The sequence below is a fragment of the Nyctibius grandis genome, chromosome 21 (assembly GCF_013368605.1).
Source record: "Nyctibius grandis isolate bNycGra1 chromosome 21, bNycGra1.pri, whole genome shotgun sequence".
NCBI classification, from domain to species: Eukaryota; Metazoa; Chordata; class Aves; order Nyctibiiformes; family Nyctibiidae; genus Nyctibius; species Nyctibius grandis.
In genome coordinates this window covers 4172964-4187246 of record NC_090678.1, presented here as the reverse complement: position 1 = coordinate 4187246, position 14283 = coordinate 4172964, and the positions used below count along the sequence as shown (strand labels likewise).

The 14283-nt window shown below is 40.4% G+C and overlaps 1 protein-coding gene across 16 annotated transcripts in view; it reads left to right on the top strand.

The window, feature by feature from the left end:
• The window catches only part of RC3H1 (ring finger and CCCH-type domains 1), a 76876-nt gene that overhangs the window by 28374 nt on the left and 34219 nt on the right, over nt 1-14283 (top strand). For 11 of the 16 annotated variants that reach the window (XM_068417093.1, XM_068417092.1, XM_068417090.1 and 8 more), the window contains exons 3-9: nt 2667-2790; nt 4110-4349; nt 5668-5843; nt 6568-6768; nt 7913-8045; nt 10201-10319; nt 12270-12382. In XM_068417093.1, the coding sequence (XP_068273194.1) occupies nt 2667-2790; nt 4110-4349; nt 5668-5843; nt 6568-6768; nt 7913-8045; nt 10201-10319; nt 12270-12382 (1106 nt within the window). The remainder of the gene's footprint in view (nt 1-2666; nt 2791-4109; nt 4350-5667; nt 5844-6567; nt 6769-7912; nt 8046-10200; nt 10320-12269; nt 12383-14283) is intronic. The other 5 variants (XM_068417095.1, XM_068417099.1, XM_068417098.1 and 2 more) reach the window with 1 other exon arrangement.

Genomic DNA, 14283 nt, shown 5'->3' with positions numbered 1-14283 from the left:
CCTCATATTTATGTGGAACCTCCTGTGTTCCAGCTTGCACCTTGTCCTGTCAAGGGATGTCACTGAGTGAATCCATGAGTGGATGTGTCGCATGAGTGAAGATGAAGTGTGTGTGTGGGGAAATACATTCTCTGCTCCTAAAGACTCCTGAAACCACAAAATAAGCATCTTGTTTTATTGTTCAGTACTACACTTCCTCCAGCTTAAGACAGAAGTTAAACACTAATCTCTTTTGGGCTCGTTTTGCAAACAGTACAGTTGTGCAAGGCTTTTAGATTTTTACACTGAAGCTTCCCTTGCAAAGAGAATAAATGGGAATGATATGCAGATGCTCAGCGTCGAATAGCTTGATTAACTCTTGGAAATTTTTCTGTGCCAGCTCTTTCCTGGGCGAGGGGGAAGCTTTCTGTTAGTTGCCTAGACAGTCCTTGTGTCTCGCTGGTGGAGTTGTGCTGTGTATGGCATTCCAAACCGCTGCTCTGAATGTGTGCTAAACCTACCTTAATTCAAGACTGAAATCCAGGGCTGAACAGGGCTTCCTGTCCCACGTCTGTTCCAAGCCCTCTTTGTCTGCTGGCTGGTGGGACGCTGTGGCTGTATTTCAGGTTGTTGCCAGTGCCAGACTGAATGCTTGCAGGAGTAAATTAGGCTTTTGCACAAAATGTATTACAGCAGTAAATGGAGCAGAGGCTGCGTAGTCTGTCTTGGATGCATGAGATGTGTGTTGTTTGATCAATAAGCCAGTTCTGCTTGTATAACTGCCCAGACAGAAGCAGACTGCTAAAATGGCAGTGGCTTTGAAAATGAGGTGGAGTAGTCTGTTAACATGAAAGCAATACTGAAGGTGTTAATATTTGTTTCCCCAATCCCAAGAAACCAGTCCAGCTGAGGCTGTTGCTGTTGCAACAGTCGTGGCTGACTACTGTAAGATATAGTTGCAAAATCGCCTTTTGCTGAAAGCTTCCTTGCTTACAGACAAAAAAAAACCCCACACAAACCCCAAACAAACACTACCCCATCCCAGAAATTAAAATAAAAACAAAAAACCCCCAAAACTTGACAAGTTAACTGCGGTCTGTGAAAAGCATCCAGGGTAATCTTGCTCTCTTGATGTGATTAAAATTGTTTTGTTTTTCCCTTTAATAGGATTAAAAGGGGAGGTGTCTGATCCAGGCTGTCTTGATGATGTTAGTTTTGGGGAGGTACCAGCTCTCCTAATTGTGGCTTATATGTTACACTCTTTTTTTGAGACTTTTTTTTGTCACCTACTGTAAAAGGAAGAGTTACACAGCTGGTAATGTGTGTCAAGTGAGCAACTCAGCACACACAGGTGTCTAATTCTGAGAGGTGTGATCATATGATTGAATAAGATTTTCTATTAAAATGGATAGGAAAGCTCCTGTCCACATTGGTGGCAACCATATATATGTGTATATATATACATTTTATATATATTCACTGTTTCTATTTGCTGCTGCCATCATGATGCTACTCTTTACGTGGCTGGGTTGCACGTGAAGGTTAGCGGGTTTGTAGCTGTCTTTACCTCAAGCGTTAAAGGCTTGTGCTTTTGGGTTGGTCCCTGTAAGCAACTATGTGAATTAGCGTGCTGTTATTGCCAGTGGGGTGGGGATTGACTTGGAAATAGAAGTTGAAGTCTGAGATCTCTTTGCACTTCAATAGCATATGCAAAAAGTGCTTGTATTTAGTCTTCTGAGAAATTCCAGTTCTCTGTACTATCATATATTGAGTTGATTGCTGAATAGTGATGTGGAGAAACAGTAATACAGTGCTATACTGCACCCCCAAATTTGTTTAAAGCTTTAAGAATTTAACTGGAGGAGAACAAAACCAAAATTATAACTTGAGGGGAGGAATGGTCTGATATTGCTTTGAAAAATCCTGATTTCTGGAATGAAGAAATAAATGCCACAATTAAATGAAAAAAGAAAAAAAAAACAAAAAAGAAAAAAAAAAACAAACCACCAAAACAAACAAACAAAAAAATCCCCCAAAGTGTAACTGGCCTGTGTTGTCAGATTAATACTTGCAAGCTGTGTTCATGTGCACGGTGTAGGATAACTTGATCTTGCTGCTTGATAACTGAGTCTCGTCAGAATGTGTTCCAAGGGTGTCCTTGTATAGTTGCTGCTAAGTCTTTCTCCCACTAATCCAAGTAGCTCATATCACTTATCCCTGGATGATTTTAGAGCTCTGAGGCTCTAGATATGAATCTCTATTTACCTGCAAACCAGGATTTGTCTGATTTGTTCTGATTTTTATTTTTTTGGCCAGCCAGCTTTGGGGATGTCTCAATACATGTGTTATTTCTGCCAAAGTGTTATAGTTGTAAGAAATACTGTGTTTCTCATGTAATATTTTTTGTTATGGGATAAGCCTTCTGCTTCTAGTTCCTGTCAGCTACTAAATAAAAGAAATCTGCTAACCATAAATTCTTTACATTTTTGTCTTCATTTTTGCTGTTTTTTTTAATGCTATTTATTCATTAAACAAGCTGAAAAAATGCTTGCTAATATAGAAAAAAACACAGAAGGGGAACAAAACAGGAAATTCTTGTTATTAACAAGCTTGATGTGGTGTTTGTAAGCATGACTGCCACTTATTTATGCATATTCATTGTAGATGTACATGTCATCTTTTTTCAGGTTCCTGAGCAGCAGCCAATTACTTTATGTAGTGGAGCTGAAGATACCAAGCATTACGAGGAGGGCAAGAAATGTGTGGAAGAATTAGCATTGTACCTCAAACCACTCAGCAGCGCGAGAGGTAGTTCCTGCATTGTTTCCTTTGAAAATGAAAGCTGGAAACAAATAAGATGCAAAACAAACTATCCCAATGATTAGTCTGTTTGAAAAATGGATAGAAACCTAGTTGAAAAACAAATTGAAACCAATTTCCTAAGCATTAAGGTTACGTCTTCACGGGGGGGAGGGCGTATTTAAGGGTGTTATGTCAAAAATAATATTGAGAAAAGGCTGAGGTACTTGGCTGCAGTATAGTAAGTTGAGACAGACTTTGTAAGTTGAGGTGACCTCTGCAGACTAAGTAAAAATAGATAATTCTGCTTCTTTTTTTCTTCTTTTTTTTTTCTTTTTTGAGTTCTGCTTTGCTTTGAGATATCTGTAGTAAGGCAGCTTGTTTGTAGAGGAGGAATAAACTGACATGAGAAAGTTGCTGGGTATAGCATATGTAAGAGAAATAAGTAATACTGTGTTTATACAAGGTCTTATGCAAGAGCTGGGTGAATCTGAGTAATTCTAATTGAGCAAAACTGCACTGGGTTCAGGGGTGTGGATTTTATCTGTATTACATATGGTGGACTTGGAAAATCTGTCAGCCCAAACAGCATCATGGTGAGCATCATGGGCGTCAGGTTTTCAAAAATGAATTTTTGCAAAAGCTGTCTCAAGCTTTTCCAACTAGTACAGTGTGGTAGCAGTGTGGCTTTGAGTAGTAGTGGCCCAAGGAACAAGCTCTGTGCTGTAGAACAAACAGTATAGCAGCCGTATGTCTGACAAGTCGCTTGTTCCTTTAACCTGCTTTCAGTGGCTCCCAGCACACTTGTGAATCACAGTTTTTGCATGTAATTAATTATCACCCAAGCAGTTTTGAACTCCCTGTGGAAGTTCGGTTTGGCTAGGCCAGGTATAGATAAGAAACGAAATGTCTTGTGAAAACAGACAGATGGTCAAAGAAGGCAGTGATACCTGAAGCCTATGACTAAGGGAAGGACTGCAGGATGATCCTGCCCTTGAGGAGACACCTGGGGATCTGTATGGGAGGGTGCAGGACAGACTTCCAACATGGGGAGAGAATTCATTAGAGTTTCCACCTTCTTAGAGAGCCAAATCAGTCAATCACAAGACGTAAACCTGTGGGAAAGCTGACTCCCAGGAACTGTTTGCTTTCCATGCCGAGTAAAACAAACTGACAAAAATGAACTTCTGATATGCGTTCTCTAGTGTTCTGTTTAACAAAGTGGACATCAGGAGAACCATGTTTGCACTTCTACACTACAGGGGGTGAAGGCTGGCACAAGAAGAGATGTGGGGTAGTTTATTTTTTTTCTGCTTCACTTTGTTTTGAAGGTGTGGGTCTGAACAGTACTACTCAGAGCGTGCTCAGTCGTCCCATGCAAAGGAAACTTGTGACATTAGTTCATTGCCAGCTGGTGGAGGAAGAAGGGCGGATCAGAGCCATGCGTGCAGCACGGTCCCTTGGTGAAAGAACAGTCACAGAGCTTATTCTTCAGCATCAAAACCCTCAGCAGCTCTCTTCCAACCTCTGGGCTGCTGTGAGAGCCAGAGGGTGCCAGTTCCTTGGACCAGGTAGGTAACATCACAATACTACTGCTGTACTAGAAGCAATTCAGTATTGAGAGGATTGACAAGTGGGTGTCAAATTGCCTGAGTGATTTTATTAGACAGGGGCTTAATTTCTTAATAGTAGGTCTTCAGAATTAATGATACATCTATTGGGCTGCTGTCATGGACTTTCTCGTGTTTTTAGTGCTTTTGCAAGTCTTCTGTAAAATTCAGAATGATGTGTGTCCTGTGTTCTTGTGATAAGATAAAATGGGAAGCTAGTTTCTCACTTGCTGTTTGAAGAAGTAAGACCCTTCTCTAGGGTAATAAACATACAAAACAGTTGTGGGGGGAGATGTGTTGCATTTGGGGGGGTATGTGTGTGCATTTTTAAAAAGTTACATCCTTAGAAATTAAATTCCTTTTCATAGAATATTAAAAAATTCAATTTTGCTTAAAAAAATTAATGAAGTTTTGTTACTGAAAACGTAGACTCCTCATGTTAAGGACCAACAAAAATAATGCCTTGAAATATTAAGTCAATTTCTTAAAATAAAGAAAAAAATAAAGAAGCTTTTCCCCACAGAAACAAATGAAGGGAGACTAACTGTGGTATGCTGACTTTTACACCACTGCAGGGAAGGCTTGTTACCTAGCAAAATATGCGGTGCTACAGCACCTAATTTATTTGTGTGGGCACTAATTGCTCTTATACCTGCGTGGGAACCAACCTTGCCCTTCCTCAGCATGTCAGCTTTTTCTGCTGAGCTATGTGTGGGAGGTAGTACGCTTTGAAAACTCTGATATTAATAATTGAGAGACGTATAGACAGGAATGAAGAAGTCTTCCTATCATCTGATACCCAATATAGAACAAATAATTATAAAAAAAAATTTCAAATCCTATTTCCCTGGTCACAGTCTGGGAATCTGGCAGGGTTCCTTCCTTCTTTTCCCTCCCTTCTTGCTCTGCTCCCTTTCCCATCTGTGAGATTGTGTTTTGGGAGGTTTTGTAGCTTCGCCAGGGGAGGTTCAGGTTGGACATTAGGAAGCATTTCTTCTCAGAAGGGGTCATTAGCCATTGGAAGGGGCTGCCCAGGGAGGTGGTGGAGTCACCATCTCTGGAGGTGTTTAAGAAAAGCCTGGACATGGCACTTAGTGCCATGGTCTAGTTGCCATGGTGGTGTCAGGGCAATGGTTGGACTCGATGATCCCAGAGGGCTCTTCCAACCTGATTGATTCTGTGGCCTTCCACTTGTAGGGAAACAAGGGTCTGAGCAGAAATCTTTCTTGGTCTTCTCTCATCTTTTGTCTCTTTTCTTTGCATTTCCCTGCCTCACCAGCAATGCAAGAGGAGGCTTTAAAGCTGGTTCTGCTGGCTCTGGAAGATGGATCTGCTTTGTCACGAAAGGTCTTGGTTCTCTTTGTGGTTCAGAGGCTGGAGCCGCGATTTCCTCAGGCTTCTAAAACTAGCATTGGGCATGTTGTCCAGCTTCTTTACAGAGCCTCGTGCTTCAAGGTATGAAGAAGATTCTGCTTGAAGATTTCCTAATGCTATGAAAGTATTGTTTGTCAGTTGCAATTTTTGTTGTCCTGTAGCATTAAATGTGCCTAAAAATATGTGTAGTTCTAGAAAATATTACTCATTAAGTCCCACATGTGTTTGGAGAGTTCTCTGTCGTCCAGCTATGATGGCAATGTAGGCTGAAATTGCAACTTAAAGCTGTAAAGCTAAGTTTTGACTCTGTCCAGGTTTAATAGATGCACGGTAACAAAACCTGTATGTAAGTCAGCATAACTTACCTCCTTAGAAGAGGTTTAAAGCTGGAAGATCCCCAGTTCTGTTTTCTGAGTGGTGATGTGTTTAGAAACAAAGAAATATGAGGCTTTTGGATATCAGAGTTGTATGAAGAGAACTTAAGCAGCTTATTGTATGTTACTGTATTTAATGGTCCATTCCTAGGTGCCCAACTTAAATGTCATTCACTTTTGCTAAATGAGGGGGGAAAATGCTTTGTTACTGCTAATTGTGTCCTCAGGCAAAATTCTGCAATACAAACAGAATACCTCGATTGGAGAAGTAAGGTGTAGATGCTGTAAAGTCATTGAGGAAGTGTGATAGTGTCGTATTTTAGTTTGGGAGGAAGAACTTAGTTGCTGACTGAAGATTTCGCTTGCCCTGGCCTTCACATAATCTCTGGCTTACCCTGCTTAATTGTGTTTGGCTCGTTTCTCCCCACTAGGTGACGAAGCGAGATGAGGATTCCTCCCTGATGCAACTGAAGGAGGAATTTCGGACTTACGAAGCTCTGAGAAGGGAACATGATTCCCAGATAGTTCAAATTGCTATGGAAGCAGGTCTACGCATTGCACCAGATCAGTGGTCCTCGCTGTTATACGGAGACCAGTCTCACAAGTCCCACATGCAGTCTATCATTGACAAGGTAAAGCCACCTAAAATCATCCCAGTCTATCTTGTTTGCAACTGTAGTAGATTTAGATGCTTGTAACATGAATTTACAAATTGTGCCCATGTGTACTCACCCATTAATCATTTGTTCTGTTATTTCAAAACCCACTCTGGCCTGAACAATCTGAATATATATTTGTAACTTAATGAATCTTGCTCCCTCTGCCATCTTTCTACTTTAGCTCTTTGTGCAGGTGGGGAGCCACAAAGGTTAGCTGCACAGCTGGGATGTGTCCTTTCTGAAGAGCTGGTAACTGCCAGTGTACTAACAGAGGTTAATGGTTCGTTTTTCTGGGGAGGAACTTAGTGCATAAGTTGAAAGAAAAGCAGTCCCCTAGTCTATACCTGAAGTAAGAGAGACAGGTGGAAGCACATTTCTTAAATAAAATTACTTGACTTCTGGAAATACCCAAAACTCTCTTTGTTTAGAGGGAACATAAGGTAAATGTGCTTTTAAATTAGGGGACTCACATGTGAGTGCCTAAATTAGGTGGGAGGAACTGAACCTTGTTGAATGGTTACAAAAGCTGTGAAATCATTGCTGTGGCTGCTGTGCAGGAGGATTAGCTTCAGGATCAGTCTGCTGTGTATTTGTGCATGTGCTCACCTTTTCAGGTGTCCTGCCAGACATCTCCTGAAGGATCTAGGTAGAATTAAAGGATTTCAGATACTGAAATTGTGTAATGTTAGTAAATGGAACGTTGCTACCTGTCTCTGTCCTTCAAGCATCTTGCTCTTTATTGTCTGCTCAGTTTAAAGCAGGGTGCAAACCTGTTCGTTCAGGGATTGGAGATACTAGACTCTTGAGAAATCTAAATGAAATGGCTTTAATATTTTTTTTTTGTGTGCCAGCACAGAAAAGAAATAGGTTATGTTGCTAGAAATAATACCAGCCTGTGTTTTGTCTATTTAGAGCTGTATTTTAACCTGCAATGTCAAGGAATGGTGCATTCTTAATGCACCATTAAGGAATTTAATAGAAGGTGCTGAAATGGGCTTGTGCATAAAACATTTTATGCCAATTTTGGAAGACAACTCTTGTGACCTCGTGGAGCAGCCTTTAGAAACCAGGAGGATTGCTTTGCCTGTAGAAAGTTAATTATTGTAATTTTTTTAAGTTGCAGACCCCAGCCTCGTTTGCACAGAGTGTTCAGGAATTGACTATTGCTCTTCAGAGGACTGGAGATCCAGCGAACCTGAATCGTCTTCGACCTCACCTAGAGCTCCTGGCAAATATTGATCCCAGTCCAGGTAAGTCTAGATGTTTTATAAAAACCCTTAACTTACAGTTCATCAAGAGGAGCTTAACACTGTTGAAGGATTGAAAGCTGTTCATCAAGTGGAAGGAAACATTCTCAAACTCAGAAACTTAAGGTATTCATAACCAGCCTGGGAACAGCAGCAATCTGTGTGAGCAACTGAACTATTCTGAAGCTAAAATAGATGCAAAGGTATGGCAGGAAATAATTTCAGCACTTCTCTGAAGAGAGCTTCCTTGTTTGACAGCACTGGGTGAGCATGGATGAGGATGTTGAACACATATAATCCTGTGAGGTTACATGGTGTGTACTTGATATTGGGCAATGCTGATTGAGGGGAGTGGCAGCAGTCTTAGCTTCCTCCTTTTCCCTTTTTTAGTACACAGGGTGCTATTTGAAACCAGGTTTGCAAAGCAACAGGAAGATTGATAGAACCACTATGCTTAATATAGAGCTTTAGGTGTCACTCTGAGTTATCTTTTTCTCTCCAGTTCTTTACCAGAGCAAATAACTTGTTTACAAACTAGAAGAAGTCTTAAAGAAAACACTTGGCAGATTAAGGACTTCCATTAAATTGTATAAAAATTGTATGTATTTCTTTGTTCTAGAAATTCTGTATATTAGGTTTTGATGTGAAGTCTCTAGCCTGCAGGCATTGCACTGGGAAGACTCTCTTAGAGGCAGCTTAAAATAATAAGACATCTGTGTAAACAATTTTGGATTCCAAAGTAGAATTTTGATAGATTAAATAGACAGAAGCTGGGCAAAATTCAGCCTGGGCAAGAAAGATTTGTTATCCTAGGGAAATTAGTGTTTTTCTTGTTAATACATAATTCCGTAAAGGTGTGAAAGACAGTCTGGGAAAGGGAAGTTAGTTGGAAAGAATATAACTGGGAAATAAAATCTAAGCTGTTGACAGAAGAGAGAAAGATGAAATTGCTGGAAAGTCAGCAGCACTGTGAGGATGGACTGCCTGAGGGAGAAGGGAAGGGACAGAACAGAGAGTGCTGTGGCTGATGTTTTATACCAGTTAGGATTTGTAAAATCAATAGTAATATCAAAATAGTGTGAAGGCCTAAGCTATGACTTCAGGAGATGAAAAGTTGTAGTTCTCAGTTTCTGTTTGTTTAAACAAATACGCTTACCTTTGAAATGAGGACCAGTTGTGCTTTACAGTTAAAGGAGATGTAGTGTTTTCTTCCCAAATCTTTCGTACTGTAACAAGTCAGGGACAAAACTGTGTGTGCCACAAATTTGTTAGCCAAAGACTGGTGGCAAGTGGAGTCACTAACAGCCTCACTCAGTTTCAGTAGTCAAGTCTGGTCTTGATGTTTCTCTTCTGTGCTGTTGAGTTGGTTCCCTGCTGTTCTATAGGTCTGTTGAAGTTCCTCTGGAAGAATTTAGTCCTTGTGAGAGGAATGGAATGTAATTGTGCTAAAGATCTTGAAGGGTGTTTAGTGAAGCACTTTGAGGCCCTGTGTTTTGCAGCAGTGTGTAGGCACGCAGTGGGAGTGTCATCTGCTGGAACAGGTGAAATGACTAGAAGAGTAAGTTGGCTAGAAGGAGCATGTGCCCCTATAGAATTAAGCCTGTACAACTTATTCACACTGCTGTATGTTAGGTGGTGGTCTGATATATCGATTTGCCTTGTGACGTTTGCTCGTGTGAGAGGCATCAATTCCTGTTGTTCAGTGACTGTGCCTGTGTGATCTAGGCCAGGGATGATGGTGTGTGTACAGAATGATTTTTACCTACAGGAGTCTGAATGCAAAGAGGGCTTTTAGCCTGATTTTTTTTTTTTTCCTCATTATGTGCAGAGCTTGTACAATGCATTTACTCTGGAGTTCTTAGGGAATATGAAAGCTTTGGTAAAAGCAAATAATTTGACATGCTAATAATAGTGTTGCTGGCTCATGTGATATTTTGTGTGGCTCAGTCTTGAGACTATAGATGGCTTTATGCTTTAAGTGGTACATATCCCTAAATTAAGGTGCTGAACGCTTTTTGTCTAATGACACTCGTTTCTGATCAAATCTTTTTTTGTTGCCTAATGAAGTTCCGTGATACTGATGGGTTCTTTGTACCTGGTTTTGGAAAATCCTTCTGACTTTTCTTTTTATATTCTGTGTTTGCTGTCAATGCAATAGATGCTCCACCTCCGACGTGGGAACAACTGGAAAATGGACTAGTTGCTGTGAGGACTGTGGTTCATGGCTTAGTTGATTATATCCAGAATCACAGCAAAAAAGGAACAGATCAGCAACAGGTAAAAGCTACATCATTTGGGAAATGTTTACACCAAAATTTTATTTGCTATATCCTACAGTAGAGGTTTACTAATGTCATCTGGAGGGATTTGGTTTAGCAAGGAGCTGATTAAAAATATCACTACTGTGTCCTATTTATCAAAAAGGAAAGAAACAAGAAAGGAAAAAACCCCAAACAATACAACCCCCCTCCAGTACCTGTTGTGTTAATTTGCACAGCTCACTAGGATGAAAAGAAAACAGTCTGATCCAGCTGCAAGAAATAATGGAAATGAATAAACAACCCTCCTGACTAGAGGGTGCAGAAGAGAAGCCAGGGTGCCTGGCACTGTGAGCTGTGGGGATTTTCTTGGGTTTTATGTGACACACTTCAGCCAGACGGCTCTGTGTTAATGAAATTATTCTTATACCTGTGCTTAATGGCCTGTGAAGTTTAAAGATTTGGGAAGATTTAATATAAAGGTGTAATCCAAGTTCCTGAAGCAAAAATTTTTGTTTCAGAAGCTAAATGATGTTGCCAAATATGTATATTAGCTTATCTCAGAGTTATCTTATCACATGTTCCTTTGATCTCATTTTGGTGCGTAGCTAAGTTGATACAAATGCTTCTGCTGAAAGACAGAGCTGCCTGTCACACATTCCCACTCCTTCCCTTGCTTTGGCACTCAGCCTCTTGGAGAGCTGGTTCAGGGAGCTGAACTAGTAGAAAGATTATCTCAGCCAAAAAAAAAAAAAGAGGCAAAACCAGAGTGAATTACTTGTGCAGTTTTACTTTTTGCGTTCAGTGGTTCACTGGGCTATGCCTATTGAGCACTGTTACCAGCAAAAGGAAAAGCAGTAGGAATACACAAATGGGAATCGGGGTGAGAAAAACAGTGAGGCTTTTTGTTCTGGTGAGACCATCGCCTAGACCTGGTACGTGCTGTGCCGCTTGGAAGGGAACCCAAAGCCTCCCAAGGGGGAGAGGGGACATCTGCTGGGTATTGGGCAGTGTTTTGCTGGCTGGCAGCAGTGGGCAGCAGAGGGCTGTCAGCTTATGTACACCCTGCCTAAATCCTTTTTCCTCTACAGTGTATGGCAAAAAAGAAAAAACAAATCAGTCTGGAGATGGCTTCTTACGGATTTACACCTTTGGGCTGAGTTTCTCAGAAAGCAAGAGTTTACTTTTATAGACCTTTCCCTCGGTGGGAGCTCTGATAGGGTATTTCTGCCGTAAAAACTGAAGGAACTTAAATGTGTTTGAGACCACCTCTGGCCTTCTGTCAAAATTTATTTAGCGACTGGCAAATGGGTGTATGTGCAGACAGCAAGATTGCAGTAAGTCATTGTTTCTTGGGAAACTTAAAAATACAGAAGACAACCCATACCCTGCTGATCTGTGTAGGAGTAAGATTGCATCCTCAACTGTTGACAGGAGTAATTATCGTTCATCCTTAAGAGATTTTTAGTCCAAAGAGGGATAAAAGGGAACGTGATGAAATTTAACTCTCATAGGGATCAAAGGGATACTCAAGTGCCATTTTGAGCAGAAAGCAAGGGAAAAGTAACTGACTAAATCATGTTTATTTTCAGTTTACCACAAAGCTTGATGAATGTTTGGCAATTTCTGATTAAGCATAGTTATTTTTTTCAGCCCCTGTTAGTTTTTTTTTCCACTTAACTGTTTCCTGAAACACACAGCTGTGTTCCAATCAAGCTCCAGTAAGGAATTTGAATAAAAATGTTTTAAAAACCTCATGGTGACTTAGTTCAAAATATCTACTTTGGAATCTATTAGTTCTGTTGAAGAACCAAGCAGTCATTTATTTCACATTAGGTACTTCTGGAACGTATAAATTGAAGGAATTAGCAACAGTTAAACATCAGGCCTTTAGTAAGAGGATACATGCAGCTCTTGGTTAAGTGTCTCACCTCACAAGTATCTCACCTGGTTTCTTTCACCTTGTCAGCCTCCTCAGCACAGCAAGTACAAGACATACATGTGCCGAGACATGAAACAGAGAGGAGGATGCCCCCGAGGGGCCAGCTGCACCTTTGCACATTCACAGGAGGAGCTAGAAAAGTAAGTGTACCTCTGATGGTAGAAATCAGCCCAATCGTTGTTTCATCTTATCCATAAGAGTTATTTAACCTATCTAGGAATGGGGAGAAGAGGCATGACTTGTCTGTTACATTATAAGTTTTTCACATTATTTCTTGCTAACAGTTGTCCCTTAGGTTTTGGAACTGTTTGTTCTTAAATGTGGGATATTTTGCTTTGTTGAGCAGTAATGCAGCTCTGAAAGTTTGATGTTTACACAAGTGTTATTTGAGATTTTGGAGGTGGGCTGTTTTTCTTACTACTTAAGTGTGACTAAATAAGCTGTTTGACTGCATCTGTTATGGTTGTTTATTTGTGTGTATTTCTCATCTTGCCTTTATATTCAGGTGTGAGAAGTAGATTGCTGGCAGTTTTCCAGGTGCAGGGGTTCTCTTGTTCTTCTGTGCTGCTAGGGCTATCCAGAGAGCTCAAAACAAGCATCGCAAGTTTTCTTTCTGCAACACTTATTCTTTGAAACTCTGACAGATTGCACATGCAGTAACCCAGAAGTGGTTAAAAAGAGTTAAAAAATGGTGGTCATATGAAGTCTGCAGTAAATAAGTTACATTCACTACAGATGTAGAGGGGGGGCACCCAGTCACCCAAGAGCAAGCTGCTGCTGTTTTGAAGATTATTTTCCTTTTTTTTTGAAAGTAAACTGGATTATTTAAGAGTTAAAAGAAATAAATACAGTGTATTTTATGCAGTATATGTAACTTATTTGGTTTTTGGACTAAAATCATTCACTTATTTCAAGAAAGCACACTTTTTTAATCAGAAGACAACCAAAGATTAGGAAATGATATTCAGTCTTTCTTTTATTTTTTTTGTTTTCCTTAAAAATCTAAAACTGAAGCATTAATATGGCAGTTCATTGGCTGCATAGCCAGCATGCAGTGCATAGGCAAGATAGGAAGAAAAAAAAGAGCAGAGCACGTAGTGTTAGAATGACAAAGGCAGTTATTCTCAAAGGAACAGGGAATAGGACTTTGATGCCTGTGTTCTGCAGAAACAGTTGAGGTTTTTCCCCTTTTGTCATGGTGTTAAGAAAATAGAGAATGGTAGCGCTAGTTTGGATGGTTAACACAGGTGGTGAGTTGGTATTAGTGCCTCTGAACTAGTTGTGTGTATCAAGAGGGACTGTGTGTCAGGTTTGCAGCTGGAAGAGGCCTGTTTTATCCAGACTGGCTTGTATGCTTTAGTAATAAAAGTGAGTGCTTGTTCTGTTTCAGGTTGCAGTGGTTCTGTAGGTGTCTGGGGAACTTTGAGTTCCAACTCTTCCTTGTACCTTTTATCTTTGCTTAATTCCTTTGAGTAGACATTGCATTAGTGTTCCTCCTTTTAAAAATGTTTAGTATGAATAATATGCATTACTGTTGCTATGTAGCTCCTGTATCTCTATTTATAGCTTTAAGTTTGCAGGAAGGTTATGGGGAAGAACGTGGTGATGCCTTAGCAAATTATACTCTAGACTTGCTTAAACAGCATCTGATTCCCCTCTTGGCAAGGGACAAAGGCCCAGTATGCATAGGCAAGTATTAAACTTATTTAGATTATTCTTGTGTTCTGCACGTGTGGAGACTGCAACAAAGATTCATAAAATTGTTCAGAAAAAATCCAGTGGGCAGCGCTGTGAAACTTTTATTCTTTCTAAGTATTTTATCATGGAGAGTGCCATATAAACTCTTCCCATCACCTTTGATTGAATGGTGCCTATACAGGTGTCCCTGTCTCTCTTGAGCATTCTGTTGTGTTCTAGATGAATGGGCAGGGATGGCGAGTCCTCCTCATCCTGCAAGTTGTTTGCAAGTCTTCAGAGAGTCAGGAGCCATCAGACACTGCACCTCTAAGAGACCTGATGGGAGACAGGTGTCCAGAAGTAG